The sequence below is a fragment of the Rousettus aegyptiacus genome, unplaced genomic scaffold (assembly GCF_014176215.1).
Source record: "Rousettus aegyptiacus isolate mRouAeg1 unplaced genomic scaffold, mRouAeg1.p scaffold_m13_p_9, whole genome shotgun sequence".
Taxonomy (NCBI): domain Eukaryota; kingdom Metazoa; phylum Chordata; class Mammalia; order Chiroptera; family Pteropodidae; genus Rousettus; species Rousettus aegyptiacus.
The window spans coordinates 99,860,851-99,885,987 of record NW_023416312.1 but is presented as its reverse complement, the minus strand read 5'-3'; the positions used below and the strand labels follow the sequence as shown (position 1 = coordinate 99,885,987).

The window sequence follows — 25,137 nt, the reverse complement described above, 5'->3', positions numbered from 1 at the left end:
AGTTCTAAATAGCCTTTGGTGAAATTTTTCCAGTTTTGGAGATATCAAGCTGAATTAGTTCTGTAATACCAAAGCATGTAGTGAGCAGGAAAGACAAAGAGGCGCCCAATAGAGTAAATTATCCATGGGAATAATAGATAGTTAAACCAAAGAGAGGAAAAAAAACTTTTAAAAGGACCAGGAAATAGTCTTGCTTGTTTTAAGTTCCCACATTCTGGATCTGAGGGCCAAGGAGACACTCCACACAGTCCCCTAGTTCAGAAGCCTAAGGACCCTCCATGTTGATCTCTGGGGTCAGAAAGTCAAGAGAACCCCCCTCAAATCACCCAGATGGGGGAGCCAATGGCACCTCCTATGCAGCTTCTGGATTCGAAGCACCTCCCCCTTCCCTCAAGCCCCCTCCGCAACTTCTGGGATCAGAAATCCAGAGGAAGCCCCTCTCAGCCTCCAGGGAACCCTTCCCTCACCCATGTGATTTCTGGAGTTATATAGAAAAAACAGAAGAGGCCTCACAGAAGAGGCAAAAAATGCCTCTTCACCAGAAAGAATAAAAGTAACTTCTTACTACCATGTCACAAGGGACAACTATCCAGTCACTGGAATAGATGAAGAGGTATGACTAGCCACTGTGGATTCTGATTTCTCCAGCCAGGAAAGGACACAAAGGGTCCAAGAAGCCAATACGAACACCTGGGTAAGGACAGGGGTCCAACGGCTGGTCAAATTAAAAGAGATCCTGACTTGATAGAGACTTTACTCAAAAGGACTATTGGAATAGGGGGAACATGAGGACCATAGAGTCTGCAAGCATCTCAACATTTAAGCAATGAAAGATTTTCTTTTCGATGGAGTAGTGAGGATGCTGGCATAGTAAATCAGAAACGGTTTTACCTGAGGCCAGCTTGTCTGCTGGCTCAGGCTGAAGGTCGGCCAAGTTCAGGGGTCTGCAGGGAGGAGAGGGGCTAAAGTAAACTTGGTTAACAAGCATCCTGTTCCCATTGATTAGTGGAATGAGCAGTTCAGATAATCATCTAGGACAGGGGTCCCCAACCCCCGGGCCACGGCCCAGTACCCATCCATGGCATGTTAGGAACTGGGCCACACAGCAGAAAGTGAGAGGCTGGCCAGTGAGCGAAGCTTCATCTGGATTTGCAGCTGCTCCCCAAGCGCCAGCATCACCACCTCAGCTCCACCTCAGATCATCAGGCACTAGATTCCCATAGGAGTGCTGGTCCCTAGTGCCAGAAAGGTTGGGGACTCCTGCTTTGGGAAATGAGGATGAGGAATTTGGAGCATCTTTGTCTGGCCTTGTCGTAGGTAAGCAAGAGAGGCTTCCCGGAGTCATATGGGGACTGGGGTTATATGGATTTGCACGGGCAAGGTACCACGCACTAGGTGGGTCAAACAATGGAAATGCATTGTCTCCTAAGTTTGCAGGCCAGAAGTCCAACACCAAGATATGGTCCTCTCCCCCTTTGTCTCTTCATGTCATCTTTCCTTAATGTCTGTGTGCCCAAATGTTCCCTTCATGAGGACGCCATTCATATTGGTGTAGGGCTCACTAACGACCTAGCTTTACCTTAATTATCTCTGTAAAGACCCTGTCTCCAAATCAGTCACGTTCTGAGGTGCCGGGGGTTCGGACTTCAAAATACGGATTTTGATAAGGATGCAGTTCAGCCCTTAACAGTACTTCTTTGCAATAAATCATTATTCAGGATACACAAGGATGGAGGATTCCTTAACCTTCTCTTTTCCAGGGTCGCAGTGGACTCAAGGGAAGTTTAACTGGGGGAAGAACAAGGCAGCCAAAGTACTCAAGAAGGACTCTGTAGAGACAGCGGCTTGGGACGCAGGCCCTGCTCCAGGCTCCAGAAGGAGGGGTGGAGCCTAGAAGGGGATGGTGGCCTTGAGAAGGGACCCCCAAATGACAGGGACTTTGGGTAGGAAAAAGCTCATGGGCTGAGCGGGCTCCCAGACATAGGCAAAGCTTGGCTGAGGAATGTGGGGTGCAAATCACCAAGGGAACTGTGCCTGTCTGCCAGGCCCGGGGAACTGGCTGACCAGCAGCTGGGCCTCGAACCTGGCCATTTCGGTTCCTGTCAGGGGCCTGCAGAACAGGCAAAGGACAAAGGAGGCGACAGGGAGGGAGCTGCCCACCATCTTCCTAAATACCGCCGTGGCGGAGAGGGGCTGTTACGGACAGGACACAAGGCTGAGAGGAGCGGCCTCCAGAAGCCCCGCGCTGGGCCACGGACCTCTTTTCTGAGCCGGCCCCGGGAGGAGGAGGAGAAGGACGGCTGATTCCCGGGGCCGGGGTGAGGCCTCCCTCGAGTCTTCGCTCCATGGGAGGGGTGGGAACGCGGCTGCTGAATCCTCAGTCCCAGGACCCAAACCGCACCAATACGCAGCCCAACGCGCACGTGCAGCCTCTCACACGGACCCCCTTCTCTTCAGCCCGCACGCCCCCAGGCCCCCAAATGTCTCAGCGGCTACACCACAGAGGGCCACTTGTCGACGGGCCCGGGGGGCTGACACCCCGCCCCACCCGACCCTGGAGTGCTGCGCCGAGCTCACGGCAGAATGGCTTCCTCACGCTGGGGCCCCGTGCGAGGCGGCTCTCTGGGACCGCACACGTGACACCCCGGACTGACTCGGACCCCCGGCCCCCACACCCCGGCCAGGAATCCCAGGACCTCCAGTCCTGCCTGCTGACCCTCTCTCTTCAGTGTCCAACCCGCTGATTCCTGGAGCTCCCCAAGTTCCCTGGGGACGCAAGCAGCCACTGTCGGTCCCCACGACTCCCAGACAAGAGGCCCTCACGGCCCTATGGACTCTAACCCCTCCATGGCCCAATGTGGACTCGGAGGCCCAGGCCAGTGTTGCCCCCGCCGCCGCCCCAGCAGACCCCGCCCTCCATTTCCCACAGCAGAGGCGAGACCCAGCTGAAACTTTAATGAAATTTATTGAAGAAAAACATTTATTGAAACCAATGAAGAAACAAAGCCAACGCAGAGTAAATTCTGACAGCCACTACAGCCAAGGGGTCTCAGCCCCCCTCCGCCTGAGGTCCCCGCCGGGGTGCCTCAGGCCCCCTGTACCTCACCCCTCCCCCTCCTCCACAGTCCCCCTCCCTGAGGGCCCCACGATCGTTCTGTGCAGGACGATGGACGCTGGTGACGTCCACTCCCTGCAGGGCACCCGTCCCCCTCTGGCCAACATGCTGGGGCCTGGCCCTGCCCTATGGCACACACAGGACAGTCACAGGACGCTGAAAAACACAGCAGGGCACACTCCACCGAGCCGAGGAAACTGAGTCACAAGGAACAACAAGATGGCACATCAGAGCACAGTCCCCGTGGAGACTCCGGCAGTCTCTCTCAGTCCTGGTCCGGTTCTTCCTTCCCGAGGCCACGGGTGAATGCCGGCCACGGCCTCGTCCATCCTTCCCGCATCTCCTGGGACTGGGCTTGGGGTCTCTGGGATGGGGGACAGCTCAGAGAACACACATCTCCACAAGAACAAGCAGTGGTTGGCCTAACTACACTGAGAAAGCAGAAATCGAGCTCACGACAAGGATGAGAGCGAGCAGAGATCTGGCTGGCAGTGGAGCTCCCAGCACGGGCCAGAGGGGCTGCCCCGCTAGGGAGGCCGGGACAGCCAGCCAGGTGCACGCACACCTGGGGACAGGCCGCTCAAGGATGCTCCCAGGCCGACTGCCCGCGTTGGCAGTGTTTGGGGCCGGAGCTGACCTTGGCCTTGGCAGCTGCGGAGCGGTGGTTCGACAAGCCAGTCCCAGTCTTCCTGCCTGCTCTCTCCAGGTCTCCAGTGGCTCTACAAGAACAAGCAGAACAAAACCCCCCAACAATCCCCCCACCCACCCGCCCCCACCCCGAAAACCTTCGCCTCTTCCTCCTCCTGCTCTCCTCCTCCTCCTCATCTTCCATCCTCCTCCTCCTCCTCCTCCTCCTCCTCGTTACCTTCCGGCACCTCCACCTCCTTATCTTCCATCCTCCTCCTCCTCCTGCTTTGGAACAAAAGCTTCCCTGCCCCCTAACACCAGCTGTGGGGCACGAGCCCCAGTACCCAGCGACCCCTGCCTGCCTTCACTCTCCTGGCCCCCGGAGCCCTTCCAGGCCGCAGGGGGAGGAGACTGCCTGCAGGCTGGCACTGGGCTCCAGGGCCTTTGGGTCTCCTGGCCTTAATGGCGCAGGGGCTCGTCGGTGCTTCCTTCTTGGGGCTCCCCAAGAGCAGTGTAGACGATTCTGAAGACGGGCTGGACCCTGCGGTCACCCCTCCGGAGGGGGGTCACTATCTCTGTGCCTTGCAGCTCTTCAGGACCGATGTCAGCTTCTCTTGGTGAAAAGTTCCCTGGGGAAGGCTCCTCCAGGGCCCAGGGGCCGGTCTGCATTCTTAGCTCAGAGCCCAGAGCGTGGGTGTCTGGGGGTGGGCAGACGACGGGGCTGAGGCCAGAGCCCCCCGCTGTACCTCCTTCTTCTTCTGCCGTGGCGGTGTGACTGCTTGTGGCCTGGGCACGCCCTGCGCCAGGTGCGGTGGCCCTGTGTTTGCATCGCTGGTCCGTCTTCGGAGTCTTGATTTTTCCCGACCCGATTTTGCGTTTCTGGGCAGAGACCCTTTCAGCTTCTGTAGGGAGAGTGGGCCCGGCCCAGGCCTGGCCGCCCTGCTCCTCCTCCCCACTCAAGTCGTCTGCTCTCTGTGTAGGCCTCCCCTTCCTTCCACGAAAACCTTTCTTCTGCCTTCCAGGGGATGGGGTGTCTGGATCTGTTGAGCCCCTGCTTCCTAGGGCTTGGGGTGGCTCATGGCCCCAGCCCCCGCCTCGTTTCCCGACACTTGTGCTACAATCTGCGCGTTCTCCATCACTGGAGGTTGGTTTTCTATCTTAGCGTAAGTGATCTGATTGTGGCCATCCTCCTCAGCACTGCAGCAGGGCTGTCGCCTGCGCTTTATACTCGGGACCAACCCTTCCTGGGTGGTCTGGGTGCTGCTCTCACAAGATGTCCCTGGCTGCGTGACGACCTGGGGCACGGGCAAATTGGCTTCTGCTACTCCTCCCTGTCTACCGGACGGTCTGGGGCTCCTTCCTCCGTTCCTCTCTTTCTCCCTCATCAATGCCAAAGTGGTCTCCCACTCTTCTTCATCACGAATGAGCTTAATTAACTCCAGAAAAGTGGGAGGACAGCCACGCTGATCCAGGATCTCCAGCTTGCCCCGGAGGGTGCTGGTCAGGTTGGCCCGAGCGAGCACGTGCTTCAGGCGGATATGGTCTGTGCTTCGCACCGACACTGGGCTGTGCTGCACAGCCTTCTGCACCAGGGGCTCTAAGCGCAGCAGAAAAACAGAGGTTTTTTCTCTAGACAACTGAAAGGCCTGGAGGAACTTCAGCTGCGCGGTTCTATGGTCCTCCTTGCTCCCAAAGATCTGCTTCAGGGCATCCAGGCACTGCTCCACAGTCATAGTGTCATTGTGCGCCCGGAGCACCCGTATGATGGACAGGGCGGGCCCGCGCAGGCTCTCCAGCAAACGGCGCCTCTTCTCTATCTCAGACACCTGCCATACCTGCATGATCTCAGTGACCTGCTCCAGCCAGACTTCAAAACTCTCTTCGCCTGGGCCTGGGAAACTGCTTCCTGAAAACACTTTGAGTTTTCGGTACCACATGCTCTCTTTCAGAGGCTGCAAAACAATTGGTTTGACTTGGGGGAAAACCCCTGGCTCCAGGCCCTCGGGGGCAGCAGTGTACCCCAGGGTTTGGGCCACATCGACCATCCTGCGGCCCTCGCCCTTCAGGAAGTAGCTCAGCCTAGTGAGGAATTCGTCATCGGGGTTCCGGGGCTGCACCACCACCTCCCAGGCACCTCCCCTTCCTGGTATCTGACTGGGAATCACAGTGAAATCGACAACTTCGGCCAATTCGATAAACACTGCCTTCGCGTTGTCTTCCCTTCGGAACATCCTGCCCAGGATCCTGTAGTTGCACAGGACCTCCAGGCTGGCCTTCACCGTCTCTTGAATTTCAGCCTCATCACACTCCACGGGGATCCCCACGATCAGCAGGACCTTCCTGAGGTCCAGGTCCATCCCCTTGCACCAATCCTCTAAGAGCATCAAGGCACTCATTGTGGCCGCTCTCTACGGACTGATCTAAGACTAGGGGTCGTGATCTGCTCAGCGTTTGACCGAGACTGTCAATTCTGAGCCACTGCCAAGTACAGAGGCAGAAGCGTCCTAGGTTTCCACAGCCTGTAAAGCAAACGGGGTGAAGGCGCCATTACTGCCCGCCCCCACCACAAGCCCCTCCTCCGTTCCCATCCCCATTCGCAGGGATTCAGCGCCTGCTTCCCGGGCTCCCATAGTCACTTGGTGGACTGCAGAAGGGCCTCCCCAGTTCACGTCCCCCCCCCTTCATCCCCTCCCTGCTGACCTCCTGTGGCTTCCTCCTCAAAGTCCAAGGACTCTGCTACGTGCTGCAGGTGCCTGTGGCGAAAAGGCCTGTGTCAGGAGGTAGCAACTGATGCCTGGGGACACTGACAAAGCTCTCCAAGCAGGAGAGGACAGAATGTCCCACTCCCCCGCTTAGGGCTGTGCAGGCCCCAGGGCACCTGGCACCCTCTCTGCCAGGGCAAAGGCGGGAGGAGGGAGATACAGAGTTCTCTATTGGAAAATGTCTGACAGATGAGAAAGACGGGAGCTCTGTGCAATGCAATGAATCGGGCGGGTGTGGAGAGCGTGTGACAAGTTGCAGTGTTGCCATGGAGACTGAGAACAGCATGGACCAGGGCTTTCTATCGCAGATGGGTGTCATGTGGTGGTTAAGGTCCTCGAGGAGCAACAGGTGATGTCACTGGCCTCCAACAAATGAAGTGTCCTAGCAACAAGGGGCTGGGGGAGGGAGACGGCAGGGAGATGGGGGTGGGCAGCAAAGATCAAGTTCTGAAAAATCAAGAGCGTATGATTTTAAACTGTGTAGGAGCTAGAATCGGGGTCAGAAAAGTGACCCAGAAAACTCCCTCAGTTGGGACCTGAGGGGACAGTCTGCCCACGTCGGCAGGCAGCCCCTCCCAACATAGGCCCACCTCGCGGTTACTCACCTCACGGAGTAGCGCCCTCTGGTGGTGCAAAGGCGGGGATTCCACCTGCACTCGACACTCAGCCGGCTCTCTAGCTCTGCCCCGTCGGGCGGCTCCTGGCCCCCGGGTGGGGGTTACTGCTCCACTGGACCTGTCCAAGGCGAGGCAAAGATACTTCGTTACGGTTCTGCCCCAAGTGCTACTTCTCTAGCTGTGCCAACTCTAAGTCTGCAGAGCTGTCTGCAAGTCCCCAGTGCAGAGGTACAAGCAACTGCTCCCCGGAGTCCAGGGCTGGAGAAGAACTCCTACTTTTAAGACTGCCCCACCCTCAAGTCCACGCCCCCTCACACCCACCCACTGCCAAGTCCCACCCCCACAGCTCCACCTCTAACCTAAGCCCCCTCACTAAGCCACGCCCCCACCCAAGTCCAAACCCTGCCTCCAAGCCCCACCCCATCCCACCCATGATGCCAAGCTCCACCCCCACAGCGCAATCCCTGCCCCCACATCTTGCCGCTGTCACTCATGCACCACCACTCCGAAGCCCTGCCCTGCTCCCCCACGACGCCAAGCCTCATCCACAGCTCAATCCCTGCCCCCCCCGCAAGCCCTTCCCCCACGCGATCCCTGCCCGCGCGCAATCCCTTCCCCCACGCAAGCCCTTCCCCCACACAACCCCTTCCCCCATCTGAGCCCAACGGCTATCCCCAAGCCTCTCTCATTGTTCTACGCTCCCCACCCTAAACCTACCTAAAACCCCCAGCCCTACTGCAAACAACTCCCATTCTGGAGCTGGGATATGTCTGGTCGGTGTTGGCGGAGGCCAGGAGAAGGGCCAAAGCCACTTTCTCTCCGGGGGAAAGAGGCCCGGTGCCACCTGTTTTAGATGTGCAGACTGAAAAGGTTCTGGGCAAGGTTAGGCATGGAACAGGTCCCTCTGCGGTTTCTAGGCTGATCACTATGCCTGGAAATATGCCTGGAGACCCCACGGGGTGCCAGATCTGATCTAGTGGGATCCCCCTTCCACCGGACACCTACGGCCGTGGACCCCCGGGATGCCAAGAAAGATGGCAAGGGTCACTGGGGAGGAAGTCCTACGGTTTGGGTTGTTCTCTGTACCCAGGGCCCCACTCCTTACCTGCTGGAGAGGCCTGAAGGAAGACCCGAATGCCAGAGCACCCGAGAAACACAACCACCACACTCCCGCACCGCCGCCGCAATGCAGACTGGGCAGAGCACGCGAGGCGGGAAGACGTTGGCGGGTGAGAAACTCCGCCCCCTCCCCGGAACTGCGCACGGCCCGCTCGCGCATGCGCCCTCGCAGCCTGGGGCCCACCCTGGGAAGGGGGGCCCCTTGTCTCAGCCCTTGACCTTGTCCTTGATGCACCTGACCATGGAAGGGGGACATCCAACTAGAGCTACGGGCAGTGTACATTGCAAGCTGGACTGCGTCCAGCCTCAGGCTAGCTGCAAGGAGACCGCCAGCCCGCCACGCGGGACACCAGGCCCACCATGCAGTCCGCCAGGCCCAGGAGCCATTGCGGTTCCCGTTGCACTGTCTCTTTCTCGTTGGACCCCGGCTGTATTGCAACAGTTACCAGTGGGCGCCCCCCGCCATTTGAAAATTGCAAGTCAGCACAGGGCCGAGTGCAAAAGTAAAGCCTCAGAGGGTCCTTCTGACTTAAAAGTCCTGATCCCTATTTATTTTTTCTTGGGCTGTGTTCTACGGGACCACGACAAAAATACATCTGCCCCCTGCATTTCACAGGGACATGAAAATTTTTAGAGTTCAACAAGAGGCAGAAAACTATCAAGGATGCCATCCTCCCGTTATTCTCTTGACTTCATGATCAAGTATTACCCACCGAGTACCCAAGCCGCTTCCTGCCATTTTCGGTAGGTTTCCTGCACTCAAGGAAGATTTGGGATGTTCACCCTAGGGCCTGGCCCTCAGGACCCGAAAACTGTTAAGAAATGGTCGTGGGTGGGGCACAGGTAGCAAGCACAATGGAAGGTGTGCACAAGTCCCCAGCAGGTCTTGATAAAAATGCGGGGCCGAGCCAGGAGGACCGGATGAGACTGTGAGCCCGTTTCTCGACTCTGATACTGCAGACCCCTTACTAGGCTTTCAGTGCCAAAGCTGAAGTCTAATTTCTTTTCAGATCCAGCATTTGTGGGCCTTGGGTAGCAAAATAGTTTTCTTTTGCTTTATTGGAGATAGGAAAGAACAGGCTTTTCTTTAATAAAGATATTTAAAGGAAACAAAATTTTTAATGAAAGGTCACAGAGCAAGATATGGGCAGGCATCACCTCATTCGCCTTTAACTGCTGATATTTGCTATGTCTGAGAAGGGGAACAGAGACCTTGATCAGAACACACTTTTAAGAGTCTGTTAAATCAAGCTCTTTCCCATGCCAAGAAAAGGTGATTTACCTGGTGCCGTCAGAGCGTCAAAGACCCCAGGTGGGACATTTTACCTGAGGGCCCTCATAACACCATAACTGTGGTCCCAGGAAGCCACCACTCACCTGCCTGGTATTTATAGGTATTCAAGACATCACAAAGGGCTCTGACCTTGTGATTCTAGAAAACAGTGGTTAAGAAACTGTAGTCACCGTGCTGTACATCACATCCCCAGGATTTATTTACTTAATATGTATGTTTTTGTGTGTATGTGTATATATGTAATATTTTAAAGTGAACTTACTCTGACCGAACTTTATGTCGACAGTAATTACGTTTCATATGTAGTATGCCATCCTTAAGTTTTCGAGATCTTTGGGAACTTAACAGTTCACTTACTAAATCGAGTATGTAAGGTATGCAGGATATTTTTTGTTAAGGAAAAAGTAATTTTTTCTAATAGTAAAATGACTGGTCTTTCCAGAATGACAAAGGTAAAACTGTAGGAATGTGGAAAAAATAAGGACCTCTATGGAAAATATCCTCACAGGGTGATCTGATCGTGAATCCTACCTGGGCAGGTCACATCCCAGGCTTATAACTAAAACTTTAGTTTTTTTTTTTTTTAAGCCAGTCCTGTCCATCGTTCTTGTGTATCTAGGTTAACACGCCTTTGAAATGCCTCTTTTCAGACCCCTCAGAAGCAAAGGCACCCTCAAGGGAGCATGTAATCTCGTTAGCTATCTTGTAATCTGATCCCTGCCTTGTTCATTCGCACCGTCATTAACCGCTTATGTTCCCAGCCTTAACTCCAAATGCATAAAAGAAACTTCAAAACTGCTATTTTCTGGAGCATTTGAGATCTTGCTCCCTGGCGTATGTTGTCAGTTTGGCTGAAATAAACTCTTTATGAAAATCCTCTACAGGTTTGGACTTTTTTTTTTATGCTAACAGGACAAAACCTGAATGAATATTGAAAGTTCACAGAAATTTTATTTCTTGTGGTCAGAGCTGCCTGAATTTCAATTGGTTTATTTACGAGATATTTTAAAATAAGCTGTAATATCAAATAATGGGCTGATGCAAAACTAAATTTGATTTTATTAAGAATGGAAATTTTAAAAAATTATTGGTCTGCTCTTAATAAGAGGTACTAAAAGGTTTTCCTTTGATTTTTGACTAACCCAAAAAGCAAAGATTCTGTGTCTTCGAATAATTTCCTTTGCTTTACGTTGATTTTATCTTGTCTTTATTACTTCAAAACCAAGCCTTCTCACTTTTGAAAGAACTAAGGTTCTTTACAATTGCGTTACTTCCTATGTTTACTTTTAAAATATTTTGTGACTTCGGTTACATCGAAAGCCAAGTAGTTTCTCATTGATGCATGATCTTAGTTAATCAGGGGTTCAAACCTGACAAATTAGATATTTTGCCTTCCTAAATTCAAATCCTAAATTATATATTTCTGATCTCAACCTTCTCTGAGGGACCCTGGAAAGTCCCTTTTACCTTGTAAAAACAGATGTGTAAAAACAATTAGGTTCAGTTGATATATTGAGTTGCATGGAGGGCTTTGTCAATCAGAAGACATACCTAACCTTCACTATGTTAAATTTGTGTGGACGAAATGTTATTAATATAAATATTTTAGAAATTGTATGAAGTCCCTTGAGATTTGCCAGTGCCCTCACTGTCCAGGATATGCCCTGGATCTGCTTTGCCCTGATATTAAATAACAAACAGTAGAGTATTGCCATTTTTAAAATGCTCCGCACCGCGAAAACCACCCAATTTGTCAATTGCATGATTTTTGTAATGAACTCTCATCAGAAATTTAACCATGGGCATTTAAGTCATGCACAGTGTTCTGTTTGTTTGTTTACACTGAATCTTCCCTGAAAGCGCTTGCAAACAACTACAGGCCAGAATGCTTCATTTTCAAGAAAAAAGGACTATCTCAGACCCCTATGGAAAGGACTATGCTGGGTGCTCTGGGGCATAGGCTTCTAATGGCATTGCTGAAATAACTTTGAGATCCTGCTAAGCCTTATCAGAACAAGAATTAATTATATAGGACTGAAGGAGGTCATGAAGGATGGTTCTGGGTTTTGTTTGAAGTATTGCTGATGTTAAATGTTCTGTTTTTCTGAAAAGAATGCTTTTCTCATGTCTCTCAAGCTATACATAACTCGTAACAATTTAGTAGACTCTACTTTTATAAGCAGAAATGAAACATTTATCTTTTTCTCCCTGCCAGATCCCTCCAGAATGTGGATATTCTTTTTGAGCATTAATTTTCATGGCAATACAACTCTTTGCCTAGGTTGCTCTCCTTGTTAACAGGATGTACTTACAAACATTGGTTATATAACCAAGGCTTTGACTGAAATGTCATATTTGAGAATGATGCTCATAAAATCAGATACGACCTGACAATTTTTAAAGTAACTAGCACTACTGTTATTCTTTAGGGTTTTTTTTAGGTTTTTCTTGGGTTGTAGGTTTGTTTCTTAGGGATTTTTTTGGGAGGGGGTTGGGCATACTGTCACCAACAGGAGTCCTGGAAACACCTAGTTAGGAGTGATGGCTGGTTTTTTATAGTAAAATCTCATCTTCCTTTCCAAAATGTACTCATGTAGCCAAGATAGTGGCTGAGGCTGGGGTGAGAGACACTAGTTCGTTAGCTATTGAACACTAGGTCCCAAGGTCCCTGCTCAGTAGTGATTTCTCTGTCTTCTGTCTTTGGACTGACTTCTTGATCAATCTTTGTGTCCCTGGGCTGGGTCAAGACGTAGATGGTATGCAAATTGTATTTTCAGATATAAAACTCGGAAGCATGGATCATTTGATAGACACAACGACAATTCAACAGGATTCTGACAGCCTGGGGTACTGGCCTGAACGGGCAAGATGAAATGGCCTCGCCTCGGTCCACGTCTGGAGGAATGAGAAAGAGTTGATGGACCAGGGCTATTTAAATGAGAGAAGAGCTGACAAAGGGAGACCCTGATAAGCATCTCATCTGTTTTAGGGGCTGGCATGTAAGAGGTTGATAGATCACCAGTGGGCTACAGTTAAAGGGAAATAGAACTCAGGTGAGCCTGTCCACAGACAAAAGGGGCTTGTAAGGGACTGCGTTCCTAGTCATTTTAAGTGTGCAACAAGGACTAGGCTGCCGCTTGTCTGAAATGGTATTGAAGGGGAGGAGGGACCTAAAAGAATATTCTTAAGATCTGACTAGTCTAGAATTCCTACTTCCTATGCATGCATAGTTTCTAGATCTTGCTTTTTGTTTTTTCTCTTTAGATTTGACACTTATTTACTTGCTCGTGTAGAGAGAACGGCTTCAGGTATAGGAGAGAATAAGAAATCACACAACCAAATACACCAAGTCATTAACTTAAAAAAAAGGAAACCTTGATATTAACAATGTAATATCTTAATATTTATTATAATTGTGTACATTAATGTGGGTTAAGCAAGTATGATTAAAAACATCAGGCAATTAAAAAGCAAAAGTATAATGCGACCAGCCCTCTTCCTAGAGTCTGCAGACTTCCGTGCCTTTTTAGAATTGAAAGAGGTTGTTTGGGATTGAAAGCAATCTTGATCTTGCAAGCTTTCTGTCAATATCTTGCATGTCGGTTCTAAAACTCCCTTGAAGGTGGGGAAGCCAGCCTATCTTGGACCTCTTTATCCTGCACTCTATCAACTGGGCCTGTACCACACCTCAGGGATGGCACCTCCCACCCAAAGGAGTGACCCTCCTTTCCCCTTCACCCATTCCTTCGGCACCTATGTGTAGCCAGTATGTACCATGTGCCAAGTCCCATGCTGCGGGCTAGACTTCAGGAAGCACATGGCATGCTGTGCCACCTCTGCCCTCCAGAGCAAATCTGATGCGCGTCTGTGCAAACGGATGGATCACTTGGCGAGAACAAGTCCACCAGCCAGTGTGCACAGGGCTCGGAAACGGGAGGGGTAGACATTTTCTAACTAAATCAGGAGAAGAGGCCCTCATTTTCCATAATAAACACTCTCAGGTTGTTCCTCCTCTAGAGGAGCTTACGCAGTGGTGCTGGTCCAAAAGGCGGATGAGCCCAGTCGGACCCGAGCAGAGCATCAGCTGACCGCACGGATGGACTTCCACGTTCCACTAGCGTGGACCAGAGTCTGGACTGGAAAACAGGAGGTCGCTGAAGGCTCTGTGGTCATGACTAGCCCACTGGAACTTTCCCTGGGTTGACAAACTCCTCTTTGGGAAGGTCACCGAATCCAATCTCTTCCCAGAGGAAAGCGTCTCAGTTCAGAAGTGCTTTCACGCCAAGGGGAGGAGAGGGAAGGGGGCGGTGTTATCGCGTGGGATTCGGCAATGCCTGCACAGTGCTCGGCACACACTTAGCACTAAGTCAGTGCTGGCTATTGATTGTGGCTGCCGTTTCCGTGATGGTTCTGCATCCTGCAGTAAGCACCTCTCCGAGCCTCAATATCCTCATCTATAACCCGGGGACAGGAGGCCCTCGACCGAGAGCTAGTACGAGGATCAACGCCATTGCCCTGTGATCACGCCTGCTATGGAAAATGTTAGCTGCTTTTCTCCCTTCTTAATCCTGGAGTGTACACGCTCTAAAGCCTACTTTAGGAAATTTCTGTGAAAACTTAGGGATCGGGGATTGAAGGCAAAGGTATTAATCAGCTATCCAGATTCGGACACAGATGTCCCTTTGGTCAGTAGCCTCCTATGAATCACATGCTATAGAATTTAAACCAAATTGTATAAACTTTCTAATATGCGCCTGCAAGAAAAACAAAACAAAAAACCTCAACTGAACTGAAAAGTGGGTAGGAGGAGGTAATAAAAATCTGCTATATGACTCAATCGAAAGCAACTAACTACTTTTAAAAGTACATGGAAAGTTCAAAAATGCATATATGACAAACAGACACACTAAACATTGGCCTATGCCAATTCCTAGCATTCACTGTCTGCGATTTACCCGCCGGGGATCGTCAACAGTCTTCGGCCCCCCGACCCCTCAGAAGTTTCAGGGGTCTCCCTCCACTGTCAAGTGCCAAAGGCACCCTCGGACTCACGAACCAGAATGTGATTTGCTCTCTGTCCCGAGTCAGGACACACTGAATGCAATGTTCCTGCCTATCACGCCAGGCCACCTAAAGCCATCGGGAAGCCGACATGCCTTTGGGGAGCAAAGATGGGATTCTTGTTCAATCCTCTTTGCTTGAGCCTGAAGTAAGTGCTCTCTGAGCTGTAAAAAGCTACACACACAAGTAATTACCGTAGCATCATTAAGATACACTACTCGATGTCAGCAAATTCAACATGAGAAAAGCAAAAAGCACGAAGCGATCAAATGGGGGAGGAAGTGGAGGAAAAGGAGCCAGCAACTTGCGACAACTGGGGATGGCCAATCTCGTCCAGGAGTCATCAGCTTCTTCTCAGTCTGAGGGAGCTAAAGGAAAATAGAAAAAGCCATGAGACCGGAAGTATGCATGCAACCCAGCGCATGTCGCAGCAGTGAGCCTTCTGGGGAGAAGGCAGAACAGGCTTGCAGCTGGCGGAGCGCTTGGCTGCGACCCACTCCCACTGCCTTCGAGGGACATATTCTGCTCTGTGCTTCTGGCTGAGGTGCTGCTTAAGAGTGGGGCCGCCAGGATCTGGCGCACTGGGCCTCACGCAGCTCAGACACTCAGGTCAATTCTGCCGGCTTGTCACATGCAAATCTGTCTTTGGGCAGTGTCGACAACGCAGTCCCAAGCAACCCCTCCTGGCTGGGCCAGCCCCAGGACGGCACTACCCTCTCCCACACGTGCCTACGTATTCTGGCCCCTGCCGGCTGCGGGATCCCCAGCTGTATCTCATTTCGCTAAACACTCTGGCTGTTAGGTTCTGATCTGATTCGGTCCAAGGCGCTGTAGCGGAGGGCCCTGGACCTGAATCTGAAGTCCGGGTTTCAGGTACCGACTGCCATCCAGCGAGGTGTCTCCCCACACCCTGTTCCTTTCTAGGTCTTTATTTCCTTGTCCCCCAGTGAGGCTAAGAACATAGGCCCGGCCGGCCTGCCAGGGCAGCTAGCGGGCTCAACTGGGGGTACAGCGTGGAAGGCGCTTCTTGAGAGGAAGAGTGTGTGACCCCTGCAACTTGCAAGTGGCCCTGGGGAAGCTCTTTCCATGTAAGACTTCAAAGTATCATAGGACACGGGGAAATGAGGGCACAGGGCCCCGTGAACATAAAGGCTAAGAGAGCCAGCAGCGTCCTGGGTTGACGCAGAGAGAGACCAGGGCGCATTCGTTCCCTTTAACAACCCTGGCTGCTTGGCCTCGCAGGTGCTGGCGCTCACCTAGAAGAGCTTCTCATAGCACTTCCCGCAGTGGATGGTGTCGCGGTGGATGAAGATCTGACCCAGGAGCTCGCCCATCAGTTTGTTGCAAATGCCACACTGAAAGAGAAAGCAAGTCAGGGGTCAACATACAAGCGAGGCCACTGGGCAGAGGGCGCGCCCTGGGCTTAGAAGCAGACAATTTAAAAAAAATGGCAGAAAAAAGGCGAAATCCAAATTGGAAACGAAGCAATGAAACGAAACCACACAAAAACTAGTAGGCATGATGGCCGCATAGGGGTTGGGAGCCCAGGTTTCAGAATCAGGCCTGGGTTTGAGCCCTAAATCCATGGCGGCAGGTCCTCGAATAATGTCATTTTGTTCGACGTTTTGTCATGACATTGATGAGATGCTGTGGGAACTTAAGTCTCATTTATATCGATTGGCCTGTGGTAAAATCAGTTTCGTTACACATTTAAATGGGTTTAACCATATAATGTTAATGTGCTTCAAGTCGCTGAAGTTATCAACCAAATTAAGTGAAGCCTTACTGTGTTATGTTTCTGTCATTTTAGGACTTGAACCTCGACTTAGCTAACTGATGGTGCTGAGCATTTAGGTGGTCAGCTCTAGGAACCGAAAAACAAACCAACAATCTGGCCTTGCAACGTGCCTCACACTGTGGACAACTGGGACCCCGAGGGTTGTTATCACGCTGAGGCCATGACTGTTCTTTTTCCCTACATGTAACAATACAAACTAATATTTTAAAACATCACGTCGACCTCATAAAAGTAAGAAATCCCTACCGTTAAGGACACCGATAGACTAGTCTACACAGATGAGCCTGAGCAACGAGATAACCTGCCTCTGATGTTGGAACCAGGGTTGAGCCCCATTTTTTTTTTACGCCTCCAGCACCTGGTCTTCCTAGGTGGTCTCCCATCCAAGTACTGACCAGGCCCGACTCTGCTAAGCTTTCGAGATCGGACGGGATCGGGCACGTTCAGGGTGGCGTGGCTGTAGATGGATTGCACCCCATTTCTGAGCAGCTCTAGGACACCTATAAAATAAAGCTTTTCCCCCTTCGTGCTCACGGCCCATGGGGTGGCTCTCAGGCATCCGGCACACCTTCCAAGAAGCCCCCCAATAATATCAGACCTTGCTGTTCTGCCACAGCTCCAACTTCTCCAGCTCTTCCATGAGCCCCAATCGGGCAGATCTAAAATGGCTGCCGCTCCCGCCCTGTCCCCACCGCTCGTCCTCTGTCGTCTGCCAGCCTCCTGCTTTCCTACTCCTATTCCCTCTGCTCCACGGGCCACAGAGCAGCTGCCTTTGTTCACGTCCCCTGCCTGGAAAATAGCCCTGTGTGGCCCTGCACCTCAGACTCCAGACCCGTGTCCTCAGAAAGCCTTCCGGGGGACCCCTGCTCACTGCGACTGTACCCTTTTGTGACACTTAGCGCTGTGGGACCAAATGTGTCAAGGGCTGCTTGTGTCTCAGACTTCCAGAATTTCGCTATGTTAACAGGAGCGCTCTGGGACTGAGCGAACGACCGAAAGTCAACGAAATCTTGCAGGACCTTTCACATAAGTCCAGGAATCGGGTAACAGAATGTTCTGTGTCAAAGCACGTGTCATGATCTTTACATTGAAAAATATCATCCTACTTAGAGTCCACGAAACACGTGTGGCCCTCAAGTTATCCCCCACCCCGCTCGGGCCCCTCCTTACTGCAGAGCTCCGCTGCTCTCCAGGCCACGCCCCTCCTGTCCTGTCCTCAGAAACTTCCAGTTCCACGCGGGAGGAGCGCCCCTCCGCCCTGGCCTTTTGTTCCTTTCTGCCAATGTTCCGGGACCCGTCTCTACCTCGGCTACTGCTGTGGCTAGATGCCACACGGGGGCCCTGGACTGGCAGCGCCTGGGAACTTGCCGGAGAGGCCAATTCTTGGGTCCCATCCAGACGTACTGAGTCAGGAAGCGGGCTGGGGCCTAGTGCTGTGTGTCTGAACAAGCCGTCCCGGGGACGGTCAGGTGTGAGATGCATGCTTAAGTGTGACAACTGCTGCTCTAGACCTTGTCACTGCCAATGACCGTGCTGCAGGCAGGTAGGTGCCCCACTCCCTGACTCCCAAGTCTTTCGGCTGTCACCACGGGACCTCCCACACACGCACCAGCCTCACTGCTGCGCTTCCCTCGCTCACAGCCCCCATCTTGCCAACTCACCTGGGAAAATCTCCGCTGGGAAAATCCAACTGCCCCTGACTCACTCTTGCCCCTGAACATGGAACAACGCGGGAGTACAGTGATGGAGGAGCCGGTCGCAGCAGGAATGGATGAGCCGTCACCTTGAGTGGGTTCCGCCGCCCTCCACCTCCCCCGGTCCATCCACCCCCGCTCTGAGACAATATCTCACACTGTCCCCTTTCCCGTCAAACATCCAACACCCCTTCACACCCCTCGCTCGCAGACGACCATGTTTTTCCCTGAGAAAACAGAACTGACTGCTGAAGACACTCCTCATTCTTCCAGCACCCAACTTGGGAAGCTCCCTGTATGTGACCCACGTCCCTGGCACGCGTGAGCCGGTGTCCGTCCGTCCCTCTCCCAGAGGGGCACCCTGTGGCCACACCGCGAACCTTTGCTGCCCCTGCGTCACCAGCGCTTGCTCTCCCCTGCATCGCCCCCATCGACACCTGTACCCCGCCTCCTGCTTGCACTGCTGCCCCGCAAGGGCAAACGCACAGGACGGGCTTCCGGACTCACTTTTTCCCTCCGTTTCCACGTGTCCTGGTCCCGCACGAGCCCTCTCTAGTCAGGCTTCAGTGCCCAATGCTCATTCGCTCCCTTGAACTTGGAAGCTCATTCAGATCCCAGTTTTCCAAAGCCTCTGAGATGGGCGCAGTCAGATGGAGACTGAGCTTTTTCCACATACTCCAAGCCCAGGAGACTCCCCGACCCTGCGCGACACTATCCGTACCTTACCTTAAAGCAATAGTCATGGCAGCAGATGCCCAGGTGTTCGAGGGTAATCTTGGGACAGTCTCGGATCTCTCGGTTGCAGTAAGTACAGATGCCCCCGGTCGTTCTGTAAGATGAAAAACAAGAACCCAGTGGTCAGGCTCGTGCACACAGCACCAATCAGATGCAGCCACAGCCTCTGATTTGACGTAACTAGGCCTCGGCTTGCTGCCGGGATTCCCGGCCCGCCATCTGTCTCCGGAGTGTGTAACTGGCCACATAGGCCGGGGCCACACGGGGCCTCTGTAGACTCTCGCGTTACTTCCAGAAAGTGGTCATGCATGTTCACCTTACTGTCATTTACATAGATGCTCCAATGCAATTCTTCTCTCAGGGGGCTTGCCACTCCCTGCCCCCCTGCCTAGCAGATCTGGTCCCCTCTAGAACAGGGAGACCCATGTCTTCTACAGGAGACATGAGTCTGTATGTCCTACCTGGCCACATGTCTTGATGGCATTTGTGTTCATGCCCAGAGCCACTGAGCCCTGCCTCTCACATCCTATATTCTTGGACTCCTGTGACATTCACTGTGTGACTGAGCGCACATCATGTATTCTTTGCACACCTGTTTCCTTCACCATGACCTCAGTGAACTGCACCCCTAAGACTCCCTGCTCCCCTATTCCCAGAATTAAGAAAGGACTTCTTTGTCATGAAGACCATCCTGTGACGGCTGAATGAGGCGCTCTCTGTACTTTCATTCGTTTCAAACGAATGGTTCTCTCTGGCCGTTTCCTGGCTTTGCGGTGACAGCGACCCACTCGCCTTCATTCTCCGCCCACCACTGTCTCTCACAGCTTTCTTCCTTCCAGTCGGCTTTGCAAGTCCATGACACCACTGTCGCCCTCCTCGGCAGCCCTCTGTACTCGCCCTCCAGGCTTAGCTGGGTTCGAGGCTTCAGTTGCCACAAGCGTGACATCCCGATAAGGGAAGCACTACGCGGCAGTGTGACAGATCTGAAAGCGGCTCGGGCAGCCACATGGCAGACCGTGAGCTCCCTGGCCAGGCAGCCAGCTTACCTGTCGGAGTACGGTGTGCCATCGTGTGAGGGTTTCTTCTCCACATCGAATGAGTCCTCGGTGCTGCCGACGCTGACGGAGGAAGGGGAGGACAGAAGATGAGATCCTGGTCATGCGCGGGGACGCTTTTCTCATTAACCCTCTGGCCACAAGCCGGGGCATGGCTCTGCACGGCCAGCCGCCATGCGTTATGCTAAAAGGCAGGGGCGGCTTTACGGCTGGCTCCAAGGAGGCATGATTCTCTCAGGGAAGAACCTTTGCATGGGGGGCAGAGATCGGCCATGGTGACGCATGGCCGGGATTGTTGGCGCTGTGCAGACCATGAAGGCTCCCCGCGTCACGGACCAGTGCGAAAGGAGCAGGCCTTCCCCCCGCCACTTATGTGCCTGGGCTGAAATGTGACAGTCACCAGGAGCCCATTCACAGCAGAAATCAAACACAAGATGTGGGGACAAAAAAAAAGAAGGAAACAGTTTGACATCATTAATGCCTGTGCTTGAGTTATGGCGTGGGATTACAAGTTAGGTTTTTTTCTTTTCTTTTTGCATCTTTGTTTTTCAAGAATATGACTTTTCGTAATAAAACTAATGGTTAAGAAATAAAACTAATGCCAAGGAAGGGCTGCTAGCCACAGTGGATACGAGGTCTCCTTTTGGGGTGATGAGAATATTCTGGAACTGGACGGTGGCAATGGTTGCACAACACTGTGAACACTAAAAGCCACCAGACTGTACACTTTAAAGAGTGAATTCTGTGATATGTAAATTAAATTTCAGTGAAGCTGGTGAGATAAATAAACCACCCTGAGGAGTCACAGGTGAAGAAACCGAGCCACAAAAAGGTTGAGCATCTTGTCCCAAAATAATCCCGCCAATGGGGGCCGAGCTGGGGCTTGATCGTGACCCCCACGTCACGTTAAACCGGTCCAGAACCCTCGGAGGCCAGGATGCTCCTCTCTGTTACTAAAATCGTCACCCTGGCAGTGGGATGATGTGTGACACACACAAAAAAACATTCCCAGGGGATGCTCGGTGTGGGCTGTTTTTAATAGATATGGCATGGAGTTAACCTTGCGTATGGCTTCAGAAAGCAGGAGATGATAAGTGGAAAGTAACACATGTATCAGGACTCACGGTCGAATGTGAGTTCAAATGAGGCGAGCTGACATGCTGGACACAGCGTGGGAGCTGAAGAGAGGAGCCCTGTGTTCTGGAACAGGGCGAAATTAGCTAGACAGTCTCCTCTAATGGCCTTGGCGCTTCTATAAAGAGCAATGCTCTCAGCATTTCACAAAAGAAAACTTGTGGTCTACCAAGAAACAAAGACGGGCAGAAGGGATTGGCACTGGAAGTGGGCATGGGATGAATGAATGAGGAAGGGGGCGCACGAAGGCACCGAGTTAGGGAGGGCGGGTGGAAATGCGTATGTCATGTCCGTGGGCAGTGACGTCCCTCGTCCATGCAATGAACGCCTGCCTGGGAGCTACGCCCTGGGCCGAGTCCTGGGTGAGGTGCTGGGGATGTGGCAGTGAGGGGCGCGCAGAGCCTGGCAGCAGAAGGCCATGACGTGGAGGGACCTGGGACTCGTTCTTACCTGCCGTAGCGTGAAGACAGCAGCTTCCCGGAAGACACCTCGCTGGCATTTGTGTACTCCTTCACGAAGAGGATGCCCTTGCTGCAGAGGGAGCACAGCAGAACAGGAAGAGGGATACCGAAAGATGGCAGAGGACTGCGCCTGGCCCGAAGGACGGGCCCAGGGCAGGGAGGACCGCCAGCTGGCCTGAAGGAACTGCAGGAGCTACTGGGAAGGTCTGGGGAGGGGCAGAGGCGCCGCTGTGCTCCAGCTGCTGCTGGGGAAGGACAGCGGCACACGGGAGCTGCCAGACGCTGAGCCCGCTGGCGACTCAGGCTGAAACCCGAGCGCATGGGTTCAGCGGGCCACGTGCGGATGTGAGAGCCACGGGACGAGGCTCCCTGCAGCCGATGCTGACGCTGACGTGCTGTCCTCCTTCACAGGGAACCCGAGAGTCCAGGAGGTGCCCCGCTCCCCTGCCCCTCTGGCCCTAGCCCGGTGGACTGCCCATCCATCATCCGCGTTTTCCTTCCCTTCTACTGGGACCACGGGGGTCCCCGGGCCTCAACCCCAGATCGCTGGTTCTCCATGCTCCCTGCGAATCAGCAACCTAACGTCTCTCTTCTTGCTCCTGGAACTCCAGAGGCCTGGAGGTCACCTCACCCTGGACGGGCCCCTCGCAACACTGGAAACAAAGTGTGCCTCGTGCTGGGCTCAGCATGGTCCCAAATTGGGCCCCATTTCCATGCTTGACATTCAGCAAAGGTGTTTCTGATCCTCCCCCCAGACACGCACGTCACTCGGCCTCCGTGCAGTGCTTCCTGTCCTATATGCTCAGAGTGTAGATTAGGCCGGGGATGCAGGGGAGGCACTGTCTACCCCACAATGGGCGATGTGGGGGAGACAGACATAGGCCCTGGCCCCAGTGGGCGATCTGTGGACTTCCCAGACACATTCCTCAAGAGTCAGCAGCAAGGTCCTAGGGATGGCAGAGCCCTAGCAAGTGCCGCCTCAGCTTCTCAATGGGATAAGGACCCGGGGTGCACTCTGTGGGCCCTTAGCTGGTGGGGTGCTGGGAGCTGGGGGAGGCACTAGAGCTAATGTCGGGGAAAATGACATGGGACATAAAGCCTAGTCCTTTAGCTCGAGGGAAGAAATGGCCCAGAGAGCAGGTCCCAGGTTGTCCCTTCTCACCTGGTTGAGCTGCCATCCAGTTCACCTGGGGAGGCCGGGGTGTGAGCACGGGGCTGCTCCGCGGCAGTGCTGACTGTGACCGTGACCGTGCAGCCGGAGGGGTTTCTCGCCCTGAGGGAGTAGAGAAAGGGGCGAGAGTGTCCACACCGAGAGCTGCCACCACCAGGGTTGGGCAGGGTTTGTGAGGCCTCATCCGCACACTGCTGCTCCGAGGACTTATAGAGAATGCTGATGTTTTTCAGACGATCCTTGCGAGTCACTGAGGCTTTGCTCTCTGAGACTCCTGAGATCAGTGGGTGGTGCCACTGACTGCAGAAGAGAAAATCCAAGTTAGGTGACCCAGGTCACGCTGTGAGTCAGGGGCAAGACCCCCACCTTCCAGGGTCCACCCAGAAGTCCCCACGGGAGCCAAGGGCCCTGGCTTATGACTTATTTGGTTAGGACCAGCTTCCCCTCCCCCATCTCCCAGTGAATCTCCAGAGAACAGGAGGCTGAAGGAGAGAGGCACAGATGAATGTAACATCATCACGCGGGAGACGTGGACGCGGCTCACCGTGGAACGCGCTGCCCACAAGCAGACACAGGAAACTGACAAGTGCGGCGATTTCCCCAAATGTCCGCCCCTCACTTGTGACACACAGCCCCTGGCCTGGAATCCGACCTTCTAGCCAGCTCGCAAGACCTTTCCCTGGCCAGGCCCTTACTTGCTCTCACTCCTCCTGCTGCCGGGTCACTGGTCCCTTACCGAAAGGTGTCAGAGCTGCCGCCAGCAACTAGGGGCATCCTGTTGGGCACCACCGCTGACAGCCCCGCCCCATCTGCGCCATCCGTGTAACGTCTGTGTGCGGTCTGGAAGCCTCGGGCCAGCTCCATGCGCGCGCACTGCCCTGGGCTGATTTTGCTTTGTCCCCAACACGCTGCCACTCTGAATCGAATCCTCCTCCAGCTGGCCCAGGCTCTCGGGTACCACCTTCCTTGCCAGAGAACTCAGTGCGCAAGACCACAACCAGCTCAATAGCAACCCAGCCTCATCTTCTCAAATGATGTCACGTACTTGAAGCTCTAGCCATGCTGAGCTCTCTCATACTCTTGCACATAACACCACCTCCTCCAGGAAGCCCTTCTGGAATACCTGCCCTCTCAGCCTGGGCCCTAAGGTGCCTATTCACCCTGTGCATGTTCCTATGTCACCCCCATGATGTAGGAATGCACCAGAGACTGAAGGAGGGGGACCGCCTGAGAGGAGAAGACCCACGGGAGACGGAAAGACAGAAGGGGACAGAATCCAGAGCCGGAGAGTGAAGAGAACAGACCACAAGAGGAAGGAAACAGCGTCCTCTTCTGATTGAGCAAGAAGTATCTGGCATTCTCTGAGCCACACCCGGCCAACAGTCAGACAGACGGCAGAGCTGAGGGCCAAGGTGAAAACCAATCCCACGGGACCCCTCCACGGGGATGCGAGCGCTGAGAGGCCGCCCGTGGCGGGGCTCCCTGTCCGTCACGGGGTAACATCCTGCCTCCCTCCCGTAGGCTCCTGCCTCTAGCGACAAGGTCCAGCCCTGCCCCCACCCCTGCCTGGTCTCCTGTCCCCTCCTCGCCGCACTTCCTACACTCCGACCACAGGGACCTTCTTCCGGTCCCACCTCGAGCTCCATCTGTGCCAGGCTGGCTCTTCCTTGCCCTTTAGGTCCCGACTGAAATGTCCCTTCTTCAGCAGAAAAGCTTACCCAGAGCATCCTAGCTTCGACACCCCGTGTCCTGGCCTCCCGCCCTCCGAACACCCATGTTCCTTCTTTTCCAGGCCCAGCATGAATAGAGAGGCAGCAGACTCAGCACGGCCATTAGACCCAGCAGACCCAGTACAGGCTCCGGGTCCGAAACCCCGTTTGGCCACGGCCTGGCTGGAGGACTGTTGGCTGTTTAACCTCCCTCTGCCTGAGACCCTCATCTGCAGAGCAGAGATAATGACAGCCCTGCCCACAGGGTTGGTATGAGAACTGTGTGAGTCCGCACGAAGCCTGAGAATGGTGACTGCGCATTCTCAGCCCGTGGCAAATGCTACATTGTCACCACGGCATTGCTGCTACTGCGTGTTGACTGGCGCACTGTGCGCTCCCTGAGCACGGGCGGGCAGCGCCCTGGCCATTGTGATCGATGTGCCTATGGCCGCTACCTGCAACCGACTCACACGACACTACTCCTAAACTCAGGGCCACTCTGGGAAAATACATCTGGGGAGCGAAGGGAGCCCCCAAATGCTGCCATGGAAGGCTGAACTTGTGTTGCAAATGGAAGACTCATCAAATGTCATTTATGCCCAGCAGGAAGTCCCAGCCACGCCAGGGAACACAGCCATTGGAGACCTCCTGTCTCCACAGATGGCAAAGGCACCTCACATCTCTCACCAGACCCAGGGCTTCAGACGACATGGCTCTGTGCACCAGGCCTGGGCTAACAGATCTGATTCTGCAGCTCCAAACCAAAGCATGTGGAGGCCGACCCC

At 53.5% G+C, this 25,137-nt stretch overlaps 2 protein-coding genes, 1 non-coding gene and 1 pseudogene across 6 annotated transcripts in view; all 4 read right to left on the bottom strand.

The window, feature by feature from the left end:
* Window positions 1-4,015: 4,015 nt before the first annotated feature.
* On the bottom strand, window positions 4,016-6,260 carry PNMA5 (PNMA family member 5). The gene has a single exon (XM_036227295.1). It carries the CDS (start codon window positions 6,136-6,138, stop codon window positions 4,801-4,803), a length of 1,338 nt encoding a protein of 445 aa, XP_036083188.1. The 5' UTR covers window positions 6,139-6,260; the 3' UTR covers window positions 4,016-4,800.
* A 181-nt stretch (window positions 6,261-6,441) lies between these two features.
* On the bottom strand, window positions 6,442-8,315 carry LOC107507384. The gene is made up of 3 exons (XR_004952890.1): window positions 8,227-8,315; window positions 7,110-7,239; window positions 6,442-6,495 (listed from the first exon to the last, which is right to left on the bottom strand). It is a non-coding gene; the product is annotated as a PNMA family member 5 (transcript).
* Window positions 8,316-12,915: 4,600 nt separating this feature from the next.
* ZNF185 (zinc finger protein 185 with LIM domain) overlaps window positions 12,916-25,137 on the bottom strand; it is a 58,718-nt gene continuing 46,496 nt past the window's right edge. For all 4 annotated transcript variants that reach the window (XM_036227065.1, XM_036227064.1, XM_036227066.1 and 1 more), the window contains 6 exons: window positions 22,635-22,745; window positions 21,462-21,542; window positions 19,869-19,940; window positions 18,814-18,916; window positions 15,852-15,950; window positions 12,916-14,963 (listed from right to left, as the gene is read on the bottom strand). In XM_036227065.1, coding sequence (XP_036082958.1) covers window positions 15,852-15,950; window positions 18,814-18,916; window positions 19,869-19,940; window positions 21,462-21,542; window positions 22,635-22,745 — 466 coding nt within the window. In that variant the 3' untranslated portion in view covers window positions 12,916-14,963. The remainder of the gene's footprint in view (window positions 14,964-15,851; window positions 15,951-18,813; window positions 18,917-19,868; window positions 19,941-21,461; window positions 21,543-22,634; window positions 22,746-25,137) is intronic.
* Window positions 16,740-16,858, bottom strand: LOC118608354 (annotated as a pseudogene).